Genomic DNA, 23,234 nt, shown 5'->3' with positions numbered 1-23,234 from the left:
TGGAACAAAAGCTAGCCAAGTTTTCTTGCTCTGTTCTTCATAAAAATGGTCACTGGATGAAAAGAAAAGTATATCCATCAGCTTGTTCCTTGGGTAAAGAAACAGAAACATTTGGAACCTCATTTTCAACACACACACGTTAAGTTGAATCCACAAATATGAAGAAAATGTGTAACTGGGCAGACAGGGGCCACCTGCAACTACGCCTTTCAGCAGTCTCCAAATTCCAGGTCAGCTTATGTGGTAAAAGAGAACTTACTGGTCTAAGCAGAGAAATGAGTAATTCCGTTCCTATGGCAGCCCCTATGGCAGCCCTGTGCTAATTTGGATACTCAGTTAATGATGTCCCTATTCCAGAAACTGTCAGGGAAGAAATGGGAGGTGTTGGCAGTTTGGTTATTGGAAGCTCAAGGTTGGTGGCATGGAGAAAGTGGACTATGAAAGAAATATGTTCACAAGGTATTTCAGGAAAAACAGGCAAGAGGCAGAACAGACCATGTTGCCCTTGGGCTACAATCTTCACGTTCCAGGCAAGCTTCCAGTGAGAAGAACTGGGGGCAGTTTATATCTCAAAACCCCTGTTTAGAAAGGTGCTGGGTTTTGGTGGGGTGGTTTGGTTGGTTGTGTGGTTTGGGGGTTTTACTTTGGTTTGGTTTTTAAAGGTAAGATTAGATCTGCTACACATATTTCATGTTTTCAGGGTCATCTTCACAGACAGAAGAGCTGGAACAACGTCAAACCCCAAATAAAATGTTACCTGAGTATTGGGAGTATTTGCCGAGTCCTCTGTGAATTCCCTTCCATGATGTGCACAAGCATCCAGCTGCCCATCTGTGCACACAGGCCTACCCAAACACTTGGAAAGTCAAGCCTTTCTCCTCCTCAACAGCATCTAGCCTAATCGAAGCTGAAGTTTCTTAAGCAAGGCCACAGATGCTCACTCCCAGGAGTGCTCATGAATCTGAGCAAGGCCTCCTGATATTCCACTGCCCAGGAATTACAATGTAGATTTGCAAAACACAGGGTGAGCATTATCCAGCCTGGTTCACTTGTAACCACGGTCTAACACGCTGAGAAGCTGGAGAGATCAGTCCCTTCCGGCTTTGCAACATGTTACTTAGAAACACAAGTAAATAATTCTGAACTAGTTAAACTCACAGAATGTGTTTCAAATACACAGCAGTAAGAATAGAAATAGGCCCAGGAGTCTTCCATAGAAATGCGTGCATGATAATGACAGCTCTGTATGACTGGCGTTTAAATAGATTGTGACCAAATTGACTTTGTCATCCTCTTAAATACACAGGAAGATTTCCAACCCTGAAAAAGCAAATGAACTATCCTGGAGTAAAAACAATAAAAGGCAGTTGCTTTACTTTTCCCACAATGTTAACGTCACAGCATCACTCTGGTCCTGCTGTCCATCTGCAGCTGACCCGAGCTGCAGGGTTGTCCTCACCACTCTTAAATTGTGCTACTTGAGGGATGCTACTTCTCCTGTGGTAAAGGAGCACCAATGTCACCCTTGGAGATTTTATTCCAGCCGCATTCACCTGACTGTGAACGAGGAGTGCCAGGACAAATGGAGCTCTTTTTAGTGGCTTGTTTCTCCACAGCACATGAATCAGGAGGAAGAGTCATCTTTAGCTTGCAACTGAACCTTTTACATACTTCTAGGATGACAGAAAAAGGTCTACGAGAAGCTAAAGCGCCTTTTTATGTATCTTTTGGTTTCCTGTGATATAGCCAGCAAAGAAAAACACAAGCAGTACAAAGGAAACGAGTGTTTGCAGTAGCTGCAAAGGGGCAATAAGCTCATTGATTTGTTTAACATACCAAGAAAGAAGAAAGGATTTGGCACACAATTATAGCTGCAGTCTGTGAAAACGATATCCTAAAGTTATCCAGGCCACCCAGATACACGGCAGAACAATATACAGATGATTTAGAAGCCTGAAACTGTAGAAGATCCAAAGCATTTGGAAAACATGCTCCAGTTTTGAAGGAAACTGATGTGCTGTGGTTAATAAATGAAAAAGCAAACAAATGCTGAGGGTTTGGGTTTTTTAGATTGGAAATGGGGAGGTCCAACCTACATTTCAAAGGATATTTATCACACCAGTGTTTGCCCCTCAGGCCCCAGGCATATGCCTGATGGAAAAAAATCACAGTGAGAGAAAACAAATACCATCACAGAAATATCCAGGACACTCATGGCTGGAAAACGGTTCATTTCTGTGAGGCTGGAAAGAACCTGAGGAACACGGGACACGTCTGCTCTACACACACAAACACAAATGTGCTTGCATCAAGACTGCTGTTAACTCTGTGATTAAGGTCCTTTATTGCCCTTATAATTTATTCATGTATTTAGTGTCAGTAACTGCAGCTCCTGCGTGCCTTCCTTTATGAAAACAATCATTCATAAAAATGAAAGGGCATCCTTTTGTTTCCAGGCTTTGCAGAATACCCTGAATGTGGTCTACATGTGCCTATTAAACCAACCACCACTGTGTGCCAGCAGCTAAACAACTCAGCTATAAAAACAGGGCTTGCTTATAAGCTCTCCTGTTTGGACGCAGCTGAAACCTCTCACTGAAGCCTCTGTTCCATGTACAGTAGTGGATGGATCTTGTCCCTGTTGGGGTTGATTTACCTTAATAAAACTACCTGACAACTGGGGAACTTCAGGCAGTCCATCACAAGCTCTTCACCGTTCCTACCTCAGGGGTAGCAACCTCTGAGGAACGGTCTAGAAGCTAATACAGATGGTACTGACTTGAGATGCCCGATTTTAACGTACTGCTATTTTCCTCAGACACCCGAAGGTGCCTTGCAGCAGTAAGTGTTCAAAGTGATCTTAACCTCAGCAGGAGATGAGCCATGGATGGAGAAAAAGAGCATCTCAAATAATCTGGCTAAAGGCAGGAAGAGCTGAACAGGAATTTGGTCAGGTCAGAAATTCAGTTCTCTTTCTAACCCAAGGCTTCTCCAGGAGCCCTCATCAACACCTGAGGTTAGGGAAGCCGGGAATTTCCAGTATCCAGACCAGTAATGCTAATTCTCCTCATGTGCATTTGCTGCCTTATACAAGGCAAATGCATTTTTTTCACAAGGGTCTTCTATGGAAGCATACGAACTATGGGGTTCTCTCTTTGGCAGGAAAAGTCATTTTAAGGAATCAGGATAAAAGGGAAAACTTCAGAACATTAAAAATGCATCAGTTTACTGCAAATATCCCTGCTAAAACGTACTTTTAGAAATGTTTTTGGTAATGAGTAATTCTGGCATTCCTATAACCAGTGACACTCTGGGGAAGGCTCAGGTAAGCCATCAGCACTGTTCTGAGTCTGCTCTGCTCACAGATACAGCTGAAATGCTCTTCAGGAAGGTTCCCCAACTGGGGAAACTTGCTGCTGAGCAATTCCTGCCATTGACATGCAGCTCAGAGTTCAAAAACCATGTGAGAAATTTCAAGCACCACTGAAGGCAAAAATGGCACATTTCTGAACTGGCTACAGCTCCCTTCTCCTCTGAGGTTCTCCCATGGATGTAACCAAAACTACTGGATACGCTGGTACATTCCAGTGACATTTTCAGAAGCTCTTGGTGGAGCTGATGGGACTGGGACTCTGTCTCATGGATACAAAGCATGGGACAGATTAGAAAGAGCGGTATCTGGTTTTGTTTGCACCTTACCCTGAGAGGATTTTCATTAAGGTACGGAGGTTCTCCTTCCACCATTTCTATTGCCATGATCCCAAGAGACCAGATGTCCACTTTGGGGCCGTATGCTTTCCTTGTCACCACTTCTGGTGCCATCCAGTAAGGAGTCCCGACCATTGTGCTCCGTTTACTCTGCTCAGGGGTGATCTGAGCGCAGAAACCAAAATCAGCTGATGGGAAAAACAAGTATTGTTAAAGGCAGGCTGAAGCAAAAGAAAGCCCCACTACATGGCTGAGAACACGCTGCTGAGTCTCTCTGGAGAAGGAGCCGTGCCCTGTTCAGTCAGCGCTGCAGCCAAGGAAACACTGAACTGGCCACTTTAGGCCAGTTTCACACAGTGGCTTTGATTCACCTGAGGCTGGAGACTGTAACTCCCTCCCTTCGACAAGGACACGCACAAACCAAAGCTACTCTTAACACCTTTTTCCCTCCTATACCTCTCTGCATGCTGGAACTGTGCTCTTAGCTTGCAGCAGTGGTTAATGCGCTACCACAGGCATCGCTTTTGGGTAACTGGCAGTCAGTCAAAAGCAGCCCCACGCCACATCCTGGGAGTGCTGCGCCTGGCCAAGAATACCTACTCAATTTGACAGAGCCGTCCATTCCGAGAAGGATATTGTCACTTTTGATGTCTCTGTGAATCACTTGGTTTGAATGAAGGAAGTCCAGCGCTTGCAGGCACTGACAGACAAAAAAGAAACAGGAGGGTGAAAATTAATGACCTGAGTTCATCACACAAGAAAGGAAATGGCTCCAAAAGATTGAATTTCTAGATGAATTGTGACTAGAACATTGTGCTGTCAAGAGGAACACCGTGCTGCACCAACTGGCTGAGTAATAACTTTCTAAATGAAAGCATATTAGCTTTTGAAAGAGAAATGTCAATTATTGCTAGAGACTATCCCCTGCAAGCACAGAGAGAATGTCTGCTGCTGCAGTGAACGTGCTATCTCCATCCACGTGAGAAACTATTGTTTGCCAAAGAGTATTCCCTTCCTTTAGTATGAAGTGGATCACTTTCAGGTTGGAGGCTGCATGACAAAGGTTTTATTGTTAGGCTCTACAGCAGATTTGGAAATAGCATGTTAGTAATTTTTCAGAATCAAACACCATTTTGGGAGGAACGCTCTCCTTTTAAGCTGAGGACTGTGATAAATGAGCTTCTATTTTTCTTTGCTGTTGTTTTAAAACTCTGCCACCAGCATGTTTGCTTTTACAGGCAAGGAATGCAGTAGAGATGTGCTCCAGACAAATGTTTAAAGAGGCAAAGTTGAGAATAGAACTAAAAAAGAGACAGTACAGTAACAGTATATGAGTATAATAACAGAGTATAGTAAGTGCAGTGATACTGGCAGGCAGTTCACTTAAGTTCTTTCTTCTCCATATTACTAAAGCAACACAGAAACAAAGCTCTGAACAAGGTATCACTCATGTTCTTACCATCTGTTTAGAAGTACCATCCTGTGCGAGTAAATGGAAGCACGTGTAGGATCCCTTACCTCCCTACAGACAGCTGCTATCTGTCCTTCATCCATGCATGTCTCTGTAACCACATCGGTTAAAGAGCCGCCAGCCAAGTACTCCATAACCACCCAGAGCTCATCACCCACCAGGTAGCTGGAAGAAGAACACAGCAGCACTGAGATGAATGTGCAAAGCTGAGTTACCTTATGCAAAAGACTACAGCTGAGTTGTGTTTCCAGCTCATTCCTGATAGCCTATACAGTACTTAGAAGCTGTGCAGTCTAAATCCGAAAGCACATTAAGTGAGAAATAAGATGTCTTAGATGGCAAACAAGTGAAAAAATGCAGTTTGGCAATGGCACAGATAAATCTTGCACAGATTATCACATCATTTGGTTCATCATCTTAACACATAAATTCCATGATTTACTCCAGGAACAAGGCAGCACAGCTCTCAAAGTGTCCATGGTAGGAGGGTGTGTACCACTGAGGACAGAAATTGGTCAGCACTCTGGAAAACCTTACATAAAATACATTCAGAAACAGGAAAAACGGTTTAAAAACTGGCAAATTACATGTTTCTGGAGACAAGAACCCAGTCTTCCCGGCATCCACAGCCATGGAAAATAGCGGGAATAGCCCAAGGAAAATCATTTCTAAGATGATTTATCAGCACTTATCATAAGACACAGAAAATACTATCAACTTTAAAAAAACCCAGCAAACCAAAGCCACCCAACAAAGCAACTCGGAGGCAGTGAAACTAGAGGCTGTTGTTTTATAAAGATCCAGCTGATCCAGGTTTCTGAGAACAGTCTTCAAACTACAGCTGCCAGAAGAGATTAATGCAGACAAAGTGCAATCTCCTCCCACACACTAAATAGTAGATAAATAATAAAGAGATCAATTTGCTGCCAGCATCCAAAGGGGGTTTTTCATGTCTGCCTTGCAGTACGTAAATGAACATGCACGTGATAATGTCCAACACCATTTACTTACCTGTCTAAATAGTTAACGATATTGGGGTTCTTATTTTCCCTCATGACCAGGATTTCATTAATAATTAGTTCCTTTTTGGGCTGCTGTTGGAGATTCATTTGCTTTATGGCCACCTAAAACGACATTGAAAATCATCAACTTGAGTAGTCCGTTGCACAAGGTCAGAATGAACACGGAGAGAGTGGCTTTGGAATGACGTAGCAGAGCTGTGCCAAACTTTCTTGTTATATGGAGTAAGAGCTTAGGAACTTACATTACAACACCCTGCTTCTCTGTGGCCTGGGTGGTGCAGGACACATGGCCATTGACATTTTGCCTTATAAAAAGGGTCTTTAAACTCTTAACCACCAGTCTCTACCACCACTCTCTGGAGCTACGCTCTCAAACAGCCTTAGTTTATCACCACTATTGTTATTCATGCATTTGCAAGCAGGACGCGATTTTGCTACTGTGAAAATATGTAAACCCAGCAGGTAAATACTTCTGCAAGTCCCTGATTTTTGATCATGATGTCAGCTACTGCTGCTACACCTGACTGCACACACAAAACACACGCACATTCGTATAAAATGCCATACTGAAAAGATCGCTAGGGTTACCCCACAACCAGTCCTAGTACTTCCCAACTTGTTCCGTTTGGGTTTTGCAATTCTAAGTAACATTCTTCAACACAGTTTGGATTTGCAAATACTTTCTGGATCAAAAAAAGTTTAATCCATTCTATGGTATTTTACGGATAACCCCAGGGTTATAAGCAGGGCTTATGGCTCTTAGGTCCCTTGCAGACTCAGTTACAAACTGCAGTACTGCAGGTAGATGAGAAACTACCAGTAAGATCCAAATGTATTGGTGACAGTCAGAAATGGTAAATCAGAAATCTTAAGTTGTAGCACCAAAGAGCAATAGGATTCTCTAAGACATAATTTATTGCCAATATGATCCATTTTGCTCTGAACCACTGCAGCCATCCTGCCTCTGCCCGGTCCCATCTCCCACAGTCTCCAGTTGAGCTTCTCCTCCTGGCCTCCCTCCCGAGCCCAGTTCTGCCAGGCCCATCCCTCTGGGCTCAGCCCAACTTCCCTCCCTGGCACCCAGCTCCAGCCAAGACTGCAAACACACCCTCCCCAGGGTTCCCAGCACCTCCTGCCCAACACACACCTCAGGGGGAGATGTGGCCCTGGGGCTACTTAATATCTGGCCCCCACTTCCCTGTGACTAGTTCATGGGCTGTAAAGGGCTGTCACTGCCACTGGACCTAAACATGGCTGTATGATTTAGGAGAGCTCTTTGCTCTTGATACACACCTTCTCATTTGTCAGTGTGTGTGTGTCAACTAGTGTCAGTATGACTGAACACAAAATTGCGTGCTAAACATGAGCTCTCCTTAATAGGTCTCACATTATACTTCGAAGGCAAAACATATAATGGAAAAAATGCTAAATAGCACTGCTGCCTGAACCTGTGATTAAGATAAACTGGGACTGAACGCTGGCAGCCTCCATCAGCTAGCTGATGCATTAATATATTTAGTAATTAAGACACAGCTACTGTCTTAATTATATATCCTTCTCTGAAAGATACCACTTCCTCCCTGCATCCTTTCTGGCTGTGAATAAGGACAAAGTCTGTCTGAAATTACACTATGTAATGAACCTATTCACTCCTTATAGCAACAGGAGAGCCTGTGGCCACCCCATTTGCTCTCCTGAAGCCTCGCTTTATGACAGAGCTTTAGATTTCACTGTTTGTATTGCTAACCCATCTATGGCCAGGTCCAAAGGTAGATTTTATGCTGCAAATGTAGTATGTAGTAAAACATAGTATGTAAGTCAGAACATAATGCTATTATAATTGGCCTTAAAAGCTATGGGTGAAGCATCTCTCTTGATGCTTCACCCAAGCAGAGAGCACCAAGGCTCTTACTGCTTCCACGGGGAGCAGGACACCCCCAAGGAATTTGCATTAGTCAATACCTCAGTGTAATGGCTGCTGGAAAGTCGATGGCCACGGGAAGTGTTCAGCTACTGAGGCACAGAAACACATTCCCCTTAAGGAGCTTCCACAGCAAAGCTGAAGACGGCAGATGATGTATTTTGCCAACTGACACCAGTCCGCGCTTAGGAGGAACAGCCGTAGCAGAAGATGTATTTTGCAGGCTGACACCAGTCTGTGCTTCAGAGGTATTTATACCTTTGCAGTACAGATGTACTGGCACCCAAAAGCCCCATCCACAGTTAGTACCACAGGGGAAAGCCCCAAATATCTGCAAACTCTGCTGGGGCTGCTGGCACGTACCTCTTGTCCTGTGGCGATGTCAATTGCTGTATAAACAGTTCCCGATGCCCTAGAAACAAAACAGCAGCAAAGAAAGGAGAAGCAGTTTAGTCCCTATGGGTGAACACAAGCCCAGATCTCTGCTGCCTGGAGTGTTTATAAATAAAAATACCTTTGTTCCTTCAACCAGCAGCACAGCACCCTCTGCAATGCAGAGTACCCCGGATAAAACTATGTCCAACATGAAGAAAAAGGGCTCGTGCAAACCTCGAACTAAATTATTATAGCTCAACACTGAAGGTGAGCTCTACGTTTATTCTTTCTCCATTTTCACCAGTTTTGCTTTGGTTTGGGGTTTTTCTTCCCCTTTTTTCGTGGCTGTGGGTTACACAAAGGAAAGTTCTCCAGCTGTCCTGTGAGGTCACAGCTACAGCAGGTTAAGGGAGATACTGTTTCACACACACATGGACACCTACTCAAAACAAAGGATCCCCAGACAGCTTCTCTGTGTGTCAAGAGCCATCAGCAGCTGCTTCCATTAGCAGACACGTGAAGGACTCTTCATGGTGCTGATGCTTTGCTCTGTGGCAGACACCAGTTGTGTTGCAGAGCCACCAGCAGCAAATGGTGCACTCACCTGCAGACTAGACAGCATGGGGGTTTGCTTGCCATCTGCCTCTTGTTGAAAGAGGTTCTTCCCCTGTAATCATGTGAAGGGCTGGAAAAGGCACCATCAGAGGAAATCCTTCTGGGTTTAAAAGCAGCTTGGGGCTTGTAAACCCTAATGGGGTTTCCTTCTGGGCTAAACCATAGTTTTACACTGCCGTCATTTAAGTCCGTATCTGCATGGGCAGTGAGGCCAGGGTGGGAATTCTTGGAACATGCATCCGGCAAGTGTCCCACTGACTGAAATGCCAACGTCAGTTTGCTCATTCTGAGGTGATCCCTGGCCTCTTTACCTGCAGGCTCAAATACTTGTGAAGCATTGTAGTTCAACAGGCACAGAGACTGTGTGTGTTGAGAACAGTGTTCTCATTGGGCACGCTATGTATTCTTTTAATATAAATGCAAATGCATTTTCCTATGACTAATTGTCGAGATTAATCCAATTTGTTTTCATAAAAAGCCAACACCATTTATTCAGACTCGCTAATGCTGTGCTGTGCTCCTCAGCAAAGTCCTATCAGAGTTCATTTAAAACCAGCTATTTAAATTAGGATGCTTTTGCTCTGCTCCAGGCCATCTGCGAGGAGCTGAGATAAAGGTGAGTAATTTAAGTAAAGCTGTGAATTAATTGCAGGGGCTCCAGTTGTGCGTTACCAACTTTTACTTCTAAGCAACTGCAATTCCCGATCTGTATCTAACTTTTAAAAGCTTCTGTAGCATCTTGGGTTTAATGCAGTTAGGCAAGTACCAGGGCCCACAATTAGATCCGTGTCACTGTGATGCAGTGCAGTACAAGTTAAAAAACCAGCCTGAACCCAAGCTGCTCCTGGCTCCGTACTCATTTGTCTTTCTAGCAAGAGCTAACACTGCCTGAGCAAACACAGCCTCTTTATCAAGCACAAGTTAACCAAGTTCCCTCCGGTGTCAGCAGCGTGTTAAGTCCTCAACTGGAGACTGATGACAAACCAGAAACTCAGCACTGAAGCTGACCTGTTCTTCAGCACAGCCCTTCTGACTACTGTTCACTGCAGAGTGCCCGTAAAGCCCTCACACTGTTCATTAACTTACCTGCCCTATGAGGCCATGAGGACAAGCTGCTTTTCCTTATGTACAAAGTTGCTCTCTGCCGGCAGTCTGAGCAGCCATGTCTCTTGCTGCCTTGCAGTGCTCTTATTAGCAGCTACTAAAGACTACCCACTTCCAACACTACTCATGCCTTTGACATAACTATACGCATACCTTGCAGGGGTGGGCAGGAACTGGCACCATCAGTAAGCCCATCAGCACCCATTCAAGGCACTACATCTCAGCCCAGCCCTGCTGACCCTAGCCATGCAGCAGCCTGGTTCCTCCTGATCATCCTGTTTCATTACCTTTGTGATGCCTTTTTTCTTTAGGATAAACGATGTGGATATCATCCCCATCACTGACCATGTTTGGAGCTTGCCTGATTTCATCCTTGATGTGACACCAGCAAAATACCCAGCCCACATTTTTGTGGAAGTAACTGGGTCTGGACTTACCCTTGGCCAATTTTCTCAAATCGAGTGTATTTCTTCTTAGGATCTCCCACACTCACAATGCTCCCTGAAAGAAACAAAGATGCTCACTTAAAATGAAGACACCACTTCCAGCAGATCAGAACTGCAGCTCCACTCTCTGGGGTTGTGAACTCTTTGTAGTCAGTTGGGTAACACCACCACAGGCAGCTCCATGGCACAGATGGCCTCCACAAACACTGATTTTCTACAGTCCTTTGGAGAGTTAGTCCTTAGGAGACTAAGAACGTGGAGGAACATTCACAAGAGCACTGTCAGAAAAGAACAGGTACCAATGCAAGTGTTGGTTGACTATAAACATTAATGAGAGCTGGAACAACAAAGCTTTTATGGATAAATACCGTGTGTGATTCAAGAGAAGGTTTAATAGTTCAGAAGATTAAATGCACCTTGTGTTCTGGAATCAATTTTTATCATCAGGTGCCATTTTCAGAACAGGCAGAATACTGCAAAGTGTTTCCAGGAGGGGATCTTCTCAACCTCTCAGCACTTTGCCATAAGAATGCCTTTGTGTTTTCAAAGATTATGTTATAATGAGTAATTATGGGGCCTTAAGAACTATGACCCTCACCATTTCTTACCGGGTTCTGAGGAAGACCCTGTCCGTGCCATGTTAAGAACCACACTGCTTGTCTTCAACCTGACCCAGCTCACTAACTCACACCTGACTTGCACTCTCAGCAGCGCACACACGCGGATCTCCCCAAGCACACACAGCCGTGACGGGCACCAGGACTCCCGAGGCACCAGCGTTACCCACACACAGCTGCACGGAGGAGCTGCTGCAGTGCGAGGAGTGCAGGTGCCGGGGCTCAGGCAAAGCCAAGCCAGGCCAGCCCGGGTGCTGCCGCCTCCCGGCAGCTCTGCGCTGGAGCAGCGGGAAGGCAGAGCCAGCCTGCCCAGCACCAGGCGTGCAGCACTCCAGGTCCATCGGCCCCATGGAGCTCGTGTGCCCCTGAAAGCCGCAATTAAAGCACTCGCTGCTCTGTGTTTATCAAACGTGAGAGCCAAAACCTGATAAGCTCAAATCTGAGGGAATAAGCACAAAACCAATATTGTTTTTTCTGGTCTGGTGGTTTCCCAGATCAAGTACAAACGATGAAGCCTAAGGTGATGGCTCAATGAGAGTGACTTTTAAAGATTTAACTTGGAAGGTACATCACTGAAATACCTGAAGATTAATTAAGGAGGAAAGACTTCCAGTGTGTCACAGCATATTTTGTTTGACTGATCTGGCACTATTCCTGTATCACACACACTTATTTGTCCACTTGTGCATCCAAAACAAAACTAGGTGATGCACCATTTGCTGTAAGTAGTAACAAATACCTCTCTCCCCCCAGTCCAGGCCATTTCTTTGGAGCAGAGGGCTTTAGCATCCAAATGGGCATCTGACTGGATGCCTGGCCAGGAATACTGCCTGCCAGCACGGCACGAAGACAGGACATCAGCACCATCTGGTACACTCCCTGCTAAAAGAACATTGCCGGCCTTGGCAAGATCCCCAATGCGAGCTGTGGGAGAAGAGGCTTCCTTTGCCGCATGGCACTCACTCCTCTTCCCTGGCACTGCAGGAACATCAGGAGTGCTCACTGTGGCACAGCCCCAGGAGACTCTGCAGTACTGACACAAACACAGCCATAACCCTGCGCTGGGCTGGACAACAGGAAAACAACACTGTGCTGCCAGCCTCAGCCTAGGTGCTATTTTCAGCTAGTTAATGGAGTGGGTGTCTACCCGAACACACAGAGAAGTTCAAGGAAGTTTGTGTTAGTAAAGAATAAAGAGCAAGACTGCAGAATAAGCATTTTGAAATCAATTTTTCCAAATTTGCCACCGATTTTGCAGGTCAGAATTCTGGAGTTTTTCTTCAAGGCTGGAGTAGTTGCTTCATGAGTTAGTTGTTTGTAGCTGGTTTCCTGTGCTTAAGCCAATGCACATTCTAATACGACAGCACTAAAATCAACAAAGTGACTGGTACGTGGCTGCAGTTCAGAGCAGCACTCCCTGCTCTGGACAAAAGATACACGTTATCAGCTATTTTGATGTCTTTAAGCGCTTTCCTTTATCGAGTCCTAAATTAAGTGGATAAGAAGCAGAATTGGGCCACTTGTGTTTTATAATTACAGTGGGACATATTCGTGATTTCATTACAGGCAGAATTCTGTTTGATCTTATCTCAGTATTACAGGCTTTGCTCCCCAGTAAAACTTGCAATGAAAGTGGTTCTAAAAAAACCAGGGTTATTTCCAGCAGAACAGAATTATGAAAGCAACTGAAGATAAAAGAGGGCAGAGGACATCTTCCTGAAGTATAAAAATCAATTGTGGGGGAAGCAGGCAGGTGGAGAAGTCATAAGAGTTAAACCAAAACAGAGAAAACCCCAACCACCACACAGGCTAATCAGCCCAGGACCGTAACAAAAAAGCATCACCCCTGTTTCCAGATAGCTTCATGAAAGCACAAAAAGATTTTCATTGTCCACATCACAGTTTGCCCAAGGCAGAGCTTCAGACCTTGTTCACTTGGTATCAAATTCATAACAAAGAAAAAGCATGAAAGCATGTAACATTCCAAATACATAACCCACAATAACTCCAGGGCTCAGTCCTAATCTGGCTGACACAGACGCTTGAGCAATGACAGGCACACTTGGGTTCATGTGCGCAGGCTACCTGCAGATCTCATGGTGGAAGCCTGCCTCAAACATTTATCCTTGGCTGCAGAAGCTGTAATTCCTCCCTTTATAAGCTGACATACCTGCAGGTAACTTATCTGCTCTGGAATTTACTTCATTGTGCCCTCAAATAAAGCTACTGAACTTACCCCTTGGATACTCTCTAAGAGCAGAGAGATTCAGTTCTTTATAGTCCTGTCAACCTGCTAAGGGTGCAAAAAACTCTACCCAAGCAGCTGAAATCTCACAGCTAAGGAGGGCTTCAGCCTTTGCAGCCAGAGCAGCCGTCAGTGGCAGGGGCAGGTATAACAAAACAGTTCACGTAGCGCAAGAACAAGCATTGACAGCCACTAAGAAGTCGCAGCCAGACTGCACCCCTTTACAAACAGCTGCCCCCATTAAAGACAGACCATTACTGGCTTTGAGATCAAACACAAGGAGGCATGGATCAATCCACTTCTTGTCCTAACAGTTAATGGCAGACACAGAGTAAACTGGGCTACGTTATGAACCCAACAATTTATCATCTGGGAGCGTAGTACTGGCAGCTATTATGTGCAAGCAGCAGAGTAAATTGGTTGTACTGCAGAATCACAAAGGGCTTGATTCCTAGTGTTTTCCTAGAGCATGATCTGCACAGGGCTTTGGGGCCAACGGTTAGGATTCTAACAGTATTAACTGGCTGGGAATTAGCTATGACACAGTGCCATGTATGTGAGGAATATACACAGTGGATGCGCTGGAGACTGGCTCCTGAGAAATGCCTGCAGTGCAGTTTCACCCGATCACACCACACAAATGTATCTCTGATACATCTTTATAAGCACATAGCTAAGAAATGAAATAAGGATTGTTATCAAAGTTGTTTTTCTTTTGAGTACATTAAGAACACCTCTTCCTCTCTATCCGTGGTATCAGCTTCAAAAGAGTTCTGACAGAAACACAGGATTCTTATGACTCTGATATACTAGTAAAAGTAGGAAAAACAATCATAGAAATGACACCAATAGAATATCTGGGGCATGAGAGCTCCTTGAGGCTAAAGAATCAGCTGAGTGTTCTGGCTGTCTACTGGTACAAGAAACCCCCCAACAGAAACAAATAAACCCAACAGATTTCTGCAAAGCATTCCGGCTCCAAGAAAATTCTCTTTACACTTCAGGAGTCTAAAGAGAACTTAGGCACCCAAATTTCCTGTTCCATTTGGCCATTAGCACACAGGAGTTCACTAGGTCACAGCCCTCTGCTCAACCAGAAACAATCTCTGCTTTTGCCTTTAGCACAGTAGGAAGCTCAGGCAAATCCAACCCACTGTTAGCTGCCCTCAGAGGCAGAAGGAACATCCAAAGTGCTCTCTTACTCCCTCTGAATTTGCATAGGGCACCATAAGTAACTCTGTGACACTGAACCGAGGATGAACATTTGGTGCATGCAATCCTGAGACACGCATACAGCACACTGCTTTATCAGGCAAGAAATCCAGGACACATACTCAGTTTCTCCAGGATCTCCTCATCGGTCATCTTGGATTTTTTTCGCTGCCGGTCTGTGTTTCTGTACAAAGTGCTTGTGTTTGAGTTTTCAGGCTGGGGAGTGGTGGCTTCTTTAGCTGGTGCTGGTGCAGCGGCAGGTTCGATTACAGAGCGCGTGTAGATCTGTGACAAGAAAGTATTCTGTGTCAGAAAGGTGCTTGCAGAGATGCCCCTGAGATCACATTTCAAATGCAAACCCTTAGGAAGATGCCCTCGGCCACATCCAAGGCTCTCAAAATGCTCGGGTTTGCTGTCCACTGCTCAAACTGAACAGAAAGAAGCAAAAGGCCAGTTTAACACAAGTTCAGAGCCAGTTTCATTTACAATTTTCACTGTTTTTTCTGAAAGATAACTGAAACAATGAACTTACTGCGTTGGAAGGATATAAAAATAGATGTGTCCAGGGCCCCACAGCCTTTTTTGTGATGCTCATGTGTTCTGATGAGTAACAATATGACTCTTTAGTTGGTACGTGCCTGAAGAGAAGCAGGGAGCATTTCCCTTTTCTGATGATAACTGCAGAACTGACTTCTCATCAGTACTGCAAGCTTTAGGGAGTGGCCATTAGGACTTGCAATCAGAGACCTACCTTCTCTTTACAAAGCACAGCTGTGTAGGATTCTTCTCATCAACCTTCAGTCTTGTAAAAGTGAAGGTGTAGCCTGAGCAGTTCATTTAACTACTTACATAACTTGTGGGGAGGAACAGGTACCTCCAGGCAACAGTTTCTGCCATGGAGCCTGAAAAGCTGTGAACTGCATCTGATGACCACTCTCTCCACTGATGACAAGACAGCCTACACAGATACTTTGGACAAAGCTGCTCACTTCTACACCGGTAGCATTAAAAGAGACAATGCTACCTCTGATCTGATACTAAGATGAATTCACAGTCCCTATCACAGGGAACTCATTACTCCATGTGAAGGTTCAAACCTCCTAGTGTCAGCAGCTTGGGTGAAGCACTAGGTTGTGGTAGGACTCCAGCCCTCAATCTTCACTCACGAATGGCAAGTGCTGTCTGATCAGAAACACAGAGCTCTGAATTACAGCAAACACACTGCTGACCAAAGCTGGACTTACTGATTTTGTATGTTCAGGCCGTGGTGCGATAACCGGTGGAGGTTCATTGTCATCTTCCTCTTCATCATCATCTTCATCCTCTTCTTCAGAAACAGAGGGAGCTAGTGGGGGTTCTGATGCTGTTTTAGTGCTCTGTGGACAGAAAGCAGCACAAGTGACAGTCACCATTCTGCACCTGGGAGGTTTGTTAAAGCACACAACTTTAGTCTGCTTAGACACCAGAAACCAGCCTAGACACATGCCTAGACACAGTCCTTTGGGCCGCAGTTCCAAGTTACACACAGCACAATACAACTTAAACACAACTTAAACATTACTGTGCTGTTGTCTTTTATTCGTCTTGGTGGTTTTCACGTTTTGCTAAGAACAACTAAATCCTTCCCCTGCTCAGAGTCTGATTTCGCAGAACGTAACACTTGAATCTATCATGAGAAATCCCATGCAGTTACTGGCTAATTGCTTTGGCATTGTGTCTGCACAAATGGTAACAGGTCATTAAGCTAACAGGTGTCTACTGGCTGGTTAATTAACACACTTCAAAGTGCAAAGCCTCCTTCAGCATCTTGCTGGGAATTTGGGTTTGGAGAGAAAGAGAGCAAGGCTGTTTGCTTCTTTACTACTTTACCCGTGGGTATTGCCTGTTTCTAAAGGACTCAAATTCACTGTTTCGAAGCTCCTTCAGCCCCATCCTCCTCTTAACCTAGTGCTAAGTTAACACATTGATCTTTCCACTGTTTTCCTGTTTCTGACCACAGCAGTAACCCAGGGTGAATGCAGCCCTCTCAGAGCAAGGCGCATCTCCCCCCACCAGCTACTCAGAGCAGGGGGTCCTATCACATTGTCACAATGGGCTGGTGAAACAAAGACTGAAAAAGCGCCTTGTTCAGTGTTTATCAAGTGCTTTAAAGCTGGCTACAAGAAGCCACTTGGGGAGCTGAAGCAAATCAAAGGCACTCTTCTGTATGTGCACATCTCATTTGTGTTCTCCTTAAAATGGCATCAATTTAGTCCAGTACAAATACCAGTAAGGGACGTCCTGCAGGAGAGACCTGAGCTGGTAACGTCTGAAAGCTGACATCCTGTCTCACTCTCGGTATCTGCTAGAACAAAATACCACAGCATTTACCATGGGTCCATACCCACTGGAAAAGCTATTGGGAATGCTTACTAAAGTTTTATTAAAGATAATGAAAGTGGCATCAATTGAATAGCTGAAGCGTGCGAATATACAAAGATGATCTTCTTTTCATTATACATACTCTCTGTTGTGCAATCACAGACCTACAATTAAGTTGCTTCATACCTGAAAATAAAGGCTCAATCCCCATTCAGTCATTTGCTATTTAATGCACTAACATTAACATTAATAAATCTGGTCAATATTAATGTGGACGTCATGGCTACGTCTCTGGGATTGCCATGGTAAGGCAGAGTTAATTAGAGTGGGGGAGTAGTTAAAACTTCCTTTCACTGGTTCCATATCAATTACAACCTTATACATATTCAGCCACACACTCAGCTGTACTAAGGCTAAATCATAAAACTTAACAGAAATGGATTCTAAGTTGTTAAAACTAAATTAAAAAGGGCTAATTAGACAGTTGTGTGTATTGTTGTGAATTACATATCCCAGCATGGCTAAGAACAACAAGCAATCTTCTGTCTGCAAAACCAGACTTGCATCTGTTTAAGGGATGTTAAAGAGAAAGTTAGGGAACAGCCAGTGATTCCTCCTCTGCTGCTGCAGAGCACTACAATGCACTGTCTGTCATTCAGCCGGCAAGGCTGGCACTCCATCACAAAAGCAAAGCTCACAGCTTGTTCCACAGTTCTTAAACGCTATGATAGTAAGAGGTTCCTTCCACACTCACCGAAGGATGGGCTTCTATGTATCCATGGGCGCTTTTATCTGCAGTGTGCAAGGGAAAATTAACCAGATGCTGTTAGAAAACTGCCTGTTGTGGGGAGTCCCACAGAACAAGTACATTCAAACAGACGGCATTTTTTTGGACAACATCCTTCCACTAGCAGCAGTTATTTCAAGTAGCAAGCAAGATAACAGGACAAGATACTAGGCTATTATTTTTCTGCAGTTTCTGTGTCTGTTTTTTTGCCAGTGAATAAAACAAATAGAAACTTGGTCAAGAAAGTTCAAATTGTTCTTTAATAGCCAATGCTTCTGTTCCAGCCAAGAGCTAAAGCAGCTTCTTTCCTTTTTCAGTTAACCCATTGCATGCATTGATTCTCTTTAACTTGCTGAAAATGTTTTGCCATAAAAGCCTCCCCAAAATCACCCTTAGCAGTGGCAGTTCTGTCCTGGCACAGTGCAGCAGCAGCTCCTGCGCTCAGGAGCATACACTGCTTAAAACATTTCATCACGAAAGTAATTGCTGTTTCAGCAAACACAAGCATCAAGTTTGAGAGTCAAATCTTCTAATTATGGCGTTTCTAAGAAAAAGATGCTTTCCCTCAATGTGAGAGAAATGCTGGTAAAGTTGGAGCTCTCCCCGTCTGCATTTTAGAAGTTGTGCTGGTTGAACCAGCAAACTGAGGGAATCACAGACTCTGCTGCCACAGGCTGTCATGGGTATGGAACTGACCCACAGCAGGCTGAATTACAAATGCTGTCCACATGCCCTTGGACAGAGACACCCCTTTATTGCCTGGAGCTGTTGACACCAGCTTCACCAAACTAATGGTATCTTAATGGCACTTTTGTTTAAAACTCAACTCCGTCATTAAGGAATAGCAAAAGAACATGTTGACACAAAAGCCAGATAAGCTGTACCTAGTTAAACCCTCTGCTTACTTGCTTGGCATGTCAGCTGCAGGAGTGAGTCTAGTAAATAAAAGAGTGAGCCAAATAAAGAAAACCACACACTGCAGCACAGTCTTGCTCCTTCATTTTCACAGTGCCATGCTGCAGTTTTGCAGACTCTACACAAGGGAAGGAAAGACACCCCCATCGTGTCTGCTGGCTCCTTTTGGATGGCAATGCCTAAGTCATGATGATTCTGCTATGGAAACTGCTCTGGACACTGACTCTTCCTTGCACATCCTCTGTGGCAACATTCCTTTTACATCACAATAGCAGCCTTTATAGGTTAGTTTGTGTATTATGCATAGAAACTCCTCTACAGCTATTGCACACAAACCCTTGAAAATTCTCCTCCATGACAAAGTATCACCAAAAATCCTCATCGTTCATAACCTGTCTCTCAAAGGATGCATAACTCCTGAGATGCACAGAACGAGTTTACCCTGTACCCCAGGGTGAACACTGTGAAAGAACAAGGATGTGAGGGAACAGAAGTAAACACAGCCTTTGGCCACCAATGCTTCTGACTAAAAATGCTAATGCTTGTTCCATCTAGTACCTTATTGAGTTTTAAAAGCAAGCAACAAAGAAAACTCAGTTTCAGGGACATTTAGGGGACACAAGGAGAAATATAATTGATTACAGGAGTATTTCTAAGGCTACTTCTTGACCACTTGAATGTGGAACTTTGGTCTGACTCATTCTGGGGCCTGACACTCCCTTCTTCGCAGCGAGATGTCGACTTACCTCCTGACGTAAAGCTCATGTATTTCTGGTTGTTAACTGTTTCTTTGGAATCGTAGAACTTGAGAACATCTAGAACAGCTTGTGGGTTCTTCTTCTGCTCCAGTTTGGTTATGTTGGAGGTCTGTAGTAGCCTGGCCCACTGCTCTGGAATGCCCTGCAGGTGTCAAGTGGAAAGAATGTGTGTTTATAGAGTATTTAACAGCCACAGCCTCACAGATCTTTACCAAGATCCCATGCTACCTGTAAGATTACTTTGAGAAATATTGATTGACACCCTACAATTAAAATTAGGAGCCTACACATCAGATGCAATCATTCTGTTCTCTATCAAAATACAGAGCTACAACCGGGATCCAACTTTAAAAAGAAAAGAAAGTTATGACTGTGATAGGAAAAAAAGTGCATGAAGCTCATCTTTAAATCAACCCTGCTCTTCCATGGAATAATGAGTTAAGGCTTAGCTTGCTTTCCTGGTGATTCAGTGCAGACATAACAAGGCTATTCTATGTTTGTGGACAACACAGTGTATTTTAGGAGCTTTACACTGGATTTTTAATGCTTAATAACACAAACACATTTTGCTGTGACGTTCACTGCTGTCGGATTAAAAGGATAACCCCATCCTTATCCAATTAATTTTCAGCATACCAGGGAACACTGTGGGGTTAAGAATCTGCATTTAAATCCTCAAAATCGTGACCCTGAGTTGTACCACTGCTGCTGAGGGTGTCTCTTTATCGAGCTCCTGTAGCTCAGTCGGTTCTTTAATGTAAATATACAGAAACCAGGGACTCGGAGAACAGGCTGAGAGTGCCAAAGCCTTGGAGGAGCTCTCAGACATCTGATGAGTGAGGGTGGCATTTGAAAATTCATCCAATCAGTGAAAGCTGCAGCTCTGCATTGGAAACGTATTGATGGAAAATTGCTTTAAATATCCAGTATAATTTCCTAAATTTGAAAGCCTGTAATATTGCCCCATTACTGCACAGCCAACATCTACCAGCAAACTGTAGGACTTACTGAATGAGAAACCACACCTGAAGCATCATTTACATTTAGCCTTAGTGCCACCCCAATCTGGGAAACGCTTTCTTCCTAAGAAGTTCTCCACAAAACAATGTGTGACATGGGCCTCCAAAGTTTAGGATTAATGACAAGAAGAGTGGGATAAGCCAAGCAACAAATCTACTGCACACACATCAACCTGCTGCTGCAGTGCTATGACATCTCAAAGAAGCATTTGGATGCAAGATTCTTTTGGGCCTGTGACGCACCTCTGGGAGCTTCCCTGTGCACATCTGTGAGCCATAGAGATCTGGCTGTAATGGACGTAAATAAAGAAAGAAAAGAAAGTTAAAACAGAATGTGGGACAACTTAGAAGGTGGTAGGAGGAAACCAATGGGCCAAAATGGGGAAGTCCCATCTAAAATGGGAGTTACGAGGTGGGTAACAAATGGATTAGGTGGTGGACAGGCTACAGGAAGGCAGGCTTAGGGAAACAGAAAAATCACAACTGTTCCAAAGTTTGGAAGCATCTTTCCCCCTCCTCTTTTTTTAAACCAGTTTTTCTCTCCCTCATAAAAATACATTACTGGGGATTAAAGCAAGTGACTGGAAAAATCACCGGTGATCTCTTTAGTAAAAAATAAAAATAATAGAGAAAGATCTGGGCTTTTGCTGTTTGCCTCGTTTGAAAGCCAGGTCAGCATTTTTTAATGGCTCTACATTGTGTTTTCCAGTGGTTCTCCAGCCCCAGGATCACAACTGGCCAGCGTAAGAGCCAACAAAGAGCAGAGGAAAAAGCAGCTGATCAGACTCAGACTTCACACTGGGAGACTGGGTACGGTCATAACACAACCTGTGTGTCAGACTAACAATCAGGACAACTCTAAAGGAATGACCGGTCAGGTTGATAACCTGTAACCTCCTTAGATCTACAGCCACAACCTTTTCCCCCACTTGCTAATGTCATAATCTTGACACCTGAGAAGCTTGGTGGGTGACCACGTTTTGTTCTAGACTGGGGATCAGGAAACTGTTTCAGAAACGCATGCCTTACAAAATGCGCTCCCCAATACACTCCTTCCTCCAGGCAGAAAATGCAACTGCTCCTTCAAAATAAACCAACATAAAGCCCTAGCAGCATGCTCCCACCCAACAGTTTCCAACCAACTCCATTTTGAGCTTTAAAAGCTCTCCTTCTAAGCAAATGTGGTTGCCCCAAGCACAGTGAAATGTAGATACAACACGCATTCATGAGCAACAACACAGCTTGGTGCTCAAGCCTGAAAGCTGAAACTCAGGAGTCCATGCAACTTTGACTTGGGATGCAACTAAGAGCAGTCAGATAATGCAGCTGGGGTGTGTGACTGTGAGGTGTCAGAAATGGCCCAATGCATTGCACATAGCCAGTGGAGCAGACACTACTGGCATGACAACTGTAACAATTCAAACCAAACCCCCCAGGTATTTGCACATTTACTGGACATTCCCATGTCACTTCCAAACTTTTGAAGGAGACAGGCAGTGTGATCGCTAGACAGTGGGAATATCTGTACATGATATGGCTAGTGGCAGTCCCTTGAGCAGGACGTACTTACACGTAACTACCCAGCTGATACACGGGTTGTATCCAGGTTGGGACAAATCAAACATGCCTAGTGTGATGTGCAACCCAACACCTGCATCTGGGATTACTTGGGAGCTGATAGGAACTGTAGGAACAAGTATTGCTGCAGAAGTATTGTGTCATTGTAAAACGGCAGCCACCTAATGCCTGCTGTTTTGAAAGGGAAAAAGATTTTAAAATGAAGCGGTGCTACAGCAGTAAAGCTGGACATGTTTAGCCTTGTACAATCCCTCTGTTCTACAAAAGGCCAGGACCTGTGCTGGGGGCATCTGACACCAAAAAACAAATTAAAAACAATAATCAAAAATCCCTGATGCTCCTGTTTTGACACACTGGATGACAATCAAAACATTCAAACTGATGTCTGAAGTACTGATAGAGAGTGCTTGTGCTGAGGACTCAAACGTATTCACCTCAACATCCCTCCTTTTTGATGCAGCTGGCAGGGACCTGAGACTAACTGGGATCCTCACCACCAGTCAGCCTACAAGAGAACATGTTTGTGACCCATCACATTTTCACAGAGCCACAAGGAAAAAGTCTGAAGCACAGGGTAGAAATAAAGGCAGAAGGCTGAAAGAAGAATAAATATAGAATAAGAACAGCTGAACATTAGTGGGGAGAGCAGTGAAATGGGAAAGAAAGGAAAGAAAGAAAATAGAAGATAAATAGGAACGTGGGATGCAAATACAAGAGGGAGAAAACAAAAGCAGAAAGTAACACAATTCCAAGATAGAGAATGGCATTGAAGATTAACCTGAACAAAGTGCCCACATGGGAGAGACCGAGAGAAAAAATAAGAGGAAAACCAGGACAGACAGCAGGGAAAACACAGTTTTAAAAGCTTTACGCGAAGATTCTGATCAAAAATGACCACATCTGGGTTTTTTAAATAAGCATTTACTCAAGCCCTAGGGTTTGGCACAGAACAAATTCTGAAGTAAGATTTTTTAAGTGACATCTATTTTATAAAGGCTAATGAACTAGTCTGCATACTTTAAACGTAGCTGTACCTCCTCATTACTAAGGATAATTCAATTTCACTCCTCCTTTGAAGAC

At 44.1% G+C, this 23,234-nt stretch overlaps 1 protein-coding gene across 5 annotated transcripts in view; it reads right to left on the bottom strand.

The window, feature by feature from the left end:
• The window catches only part of PAK3 (p21 (RAC1) activated kinase 3), a 168,332-nt gene that overhangs the window by 2,240 nt on the left and 142,858 nt on the right, over nt 1-23,234 (bottom strand). For 3 of the 5 annotated variants that reach the window (XM_062640181.1, XM_062640179.1, XM_062640180.1), the window contains exons 4-14: nt 20,820-20,864; nt 19,546-19,699; nt 17,852-17,889; nt 15,981-16,112; nt 14,859-15,021; nt 10,654-10,717; nt 8,486-8,534; nt 6,191-6,303; nt 5,227-5,344; nt 4,309-4,408; nt 3,700-3,896 (exon numbers count right to left, since the gene is read on the bottom strand). In XM_062640181.1, the coding sequence (XP_062496165.1) occupies nt 3,700-3,896; nt 4,309-4,408; nt 5,227-5,344; nt 6,191-6,303; nt 8,486-8,534; nt 10,654-10,717; nt 14,859-15,021; nt 15,981-16,112; nt 17,852-17,889; nt 19,546-19,699; nt 20,820-20,864 (1,173 nt within the window). Of the gene's footprint in view, nt 1-3,699; nt 3,897-4,308; nt 4,409-5,226; nt 5,345-6,190; nt 6,304-8,485; nt 8,535-10,653; nt 10,718-14,858; nt 15,022-15,980; nt 16,113-17,851; nt 17,890-18,789; nt 18,952-19,545; nt 19,700-20,819; nt 20,865-23,234 lie in introns of those variants that run through there. The other 2 variants (XM_062640183.1, XM_062640184.1) reach the window with 2 other exon arrangements.

This window comes from Pezoporus occidentalis, unplaced genomic scaffold, assembly GCF_034315485.1.
Source record: "Pezoporus occidentalis ecotype Australia unplaced genomic scaffold, CSIRO_AGI_Poc_V1 ctg63, whole genome shotgun sequence".
Classification (NCBI taxonomy): Eukaryota; Metazoa; Chordata; class Aves; order Psittaciformes; family Psittacidae; genus Pezoporus; species Pezoporus occidentalis.
The sequence above is the reverse complement of the archived record's forward strand: the minus strand, read 5'-3'. Positions and strand labels throughout refer to the sequence as shown.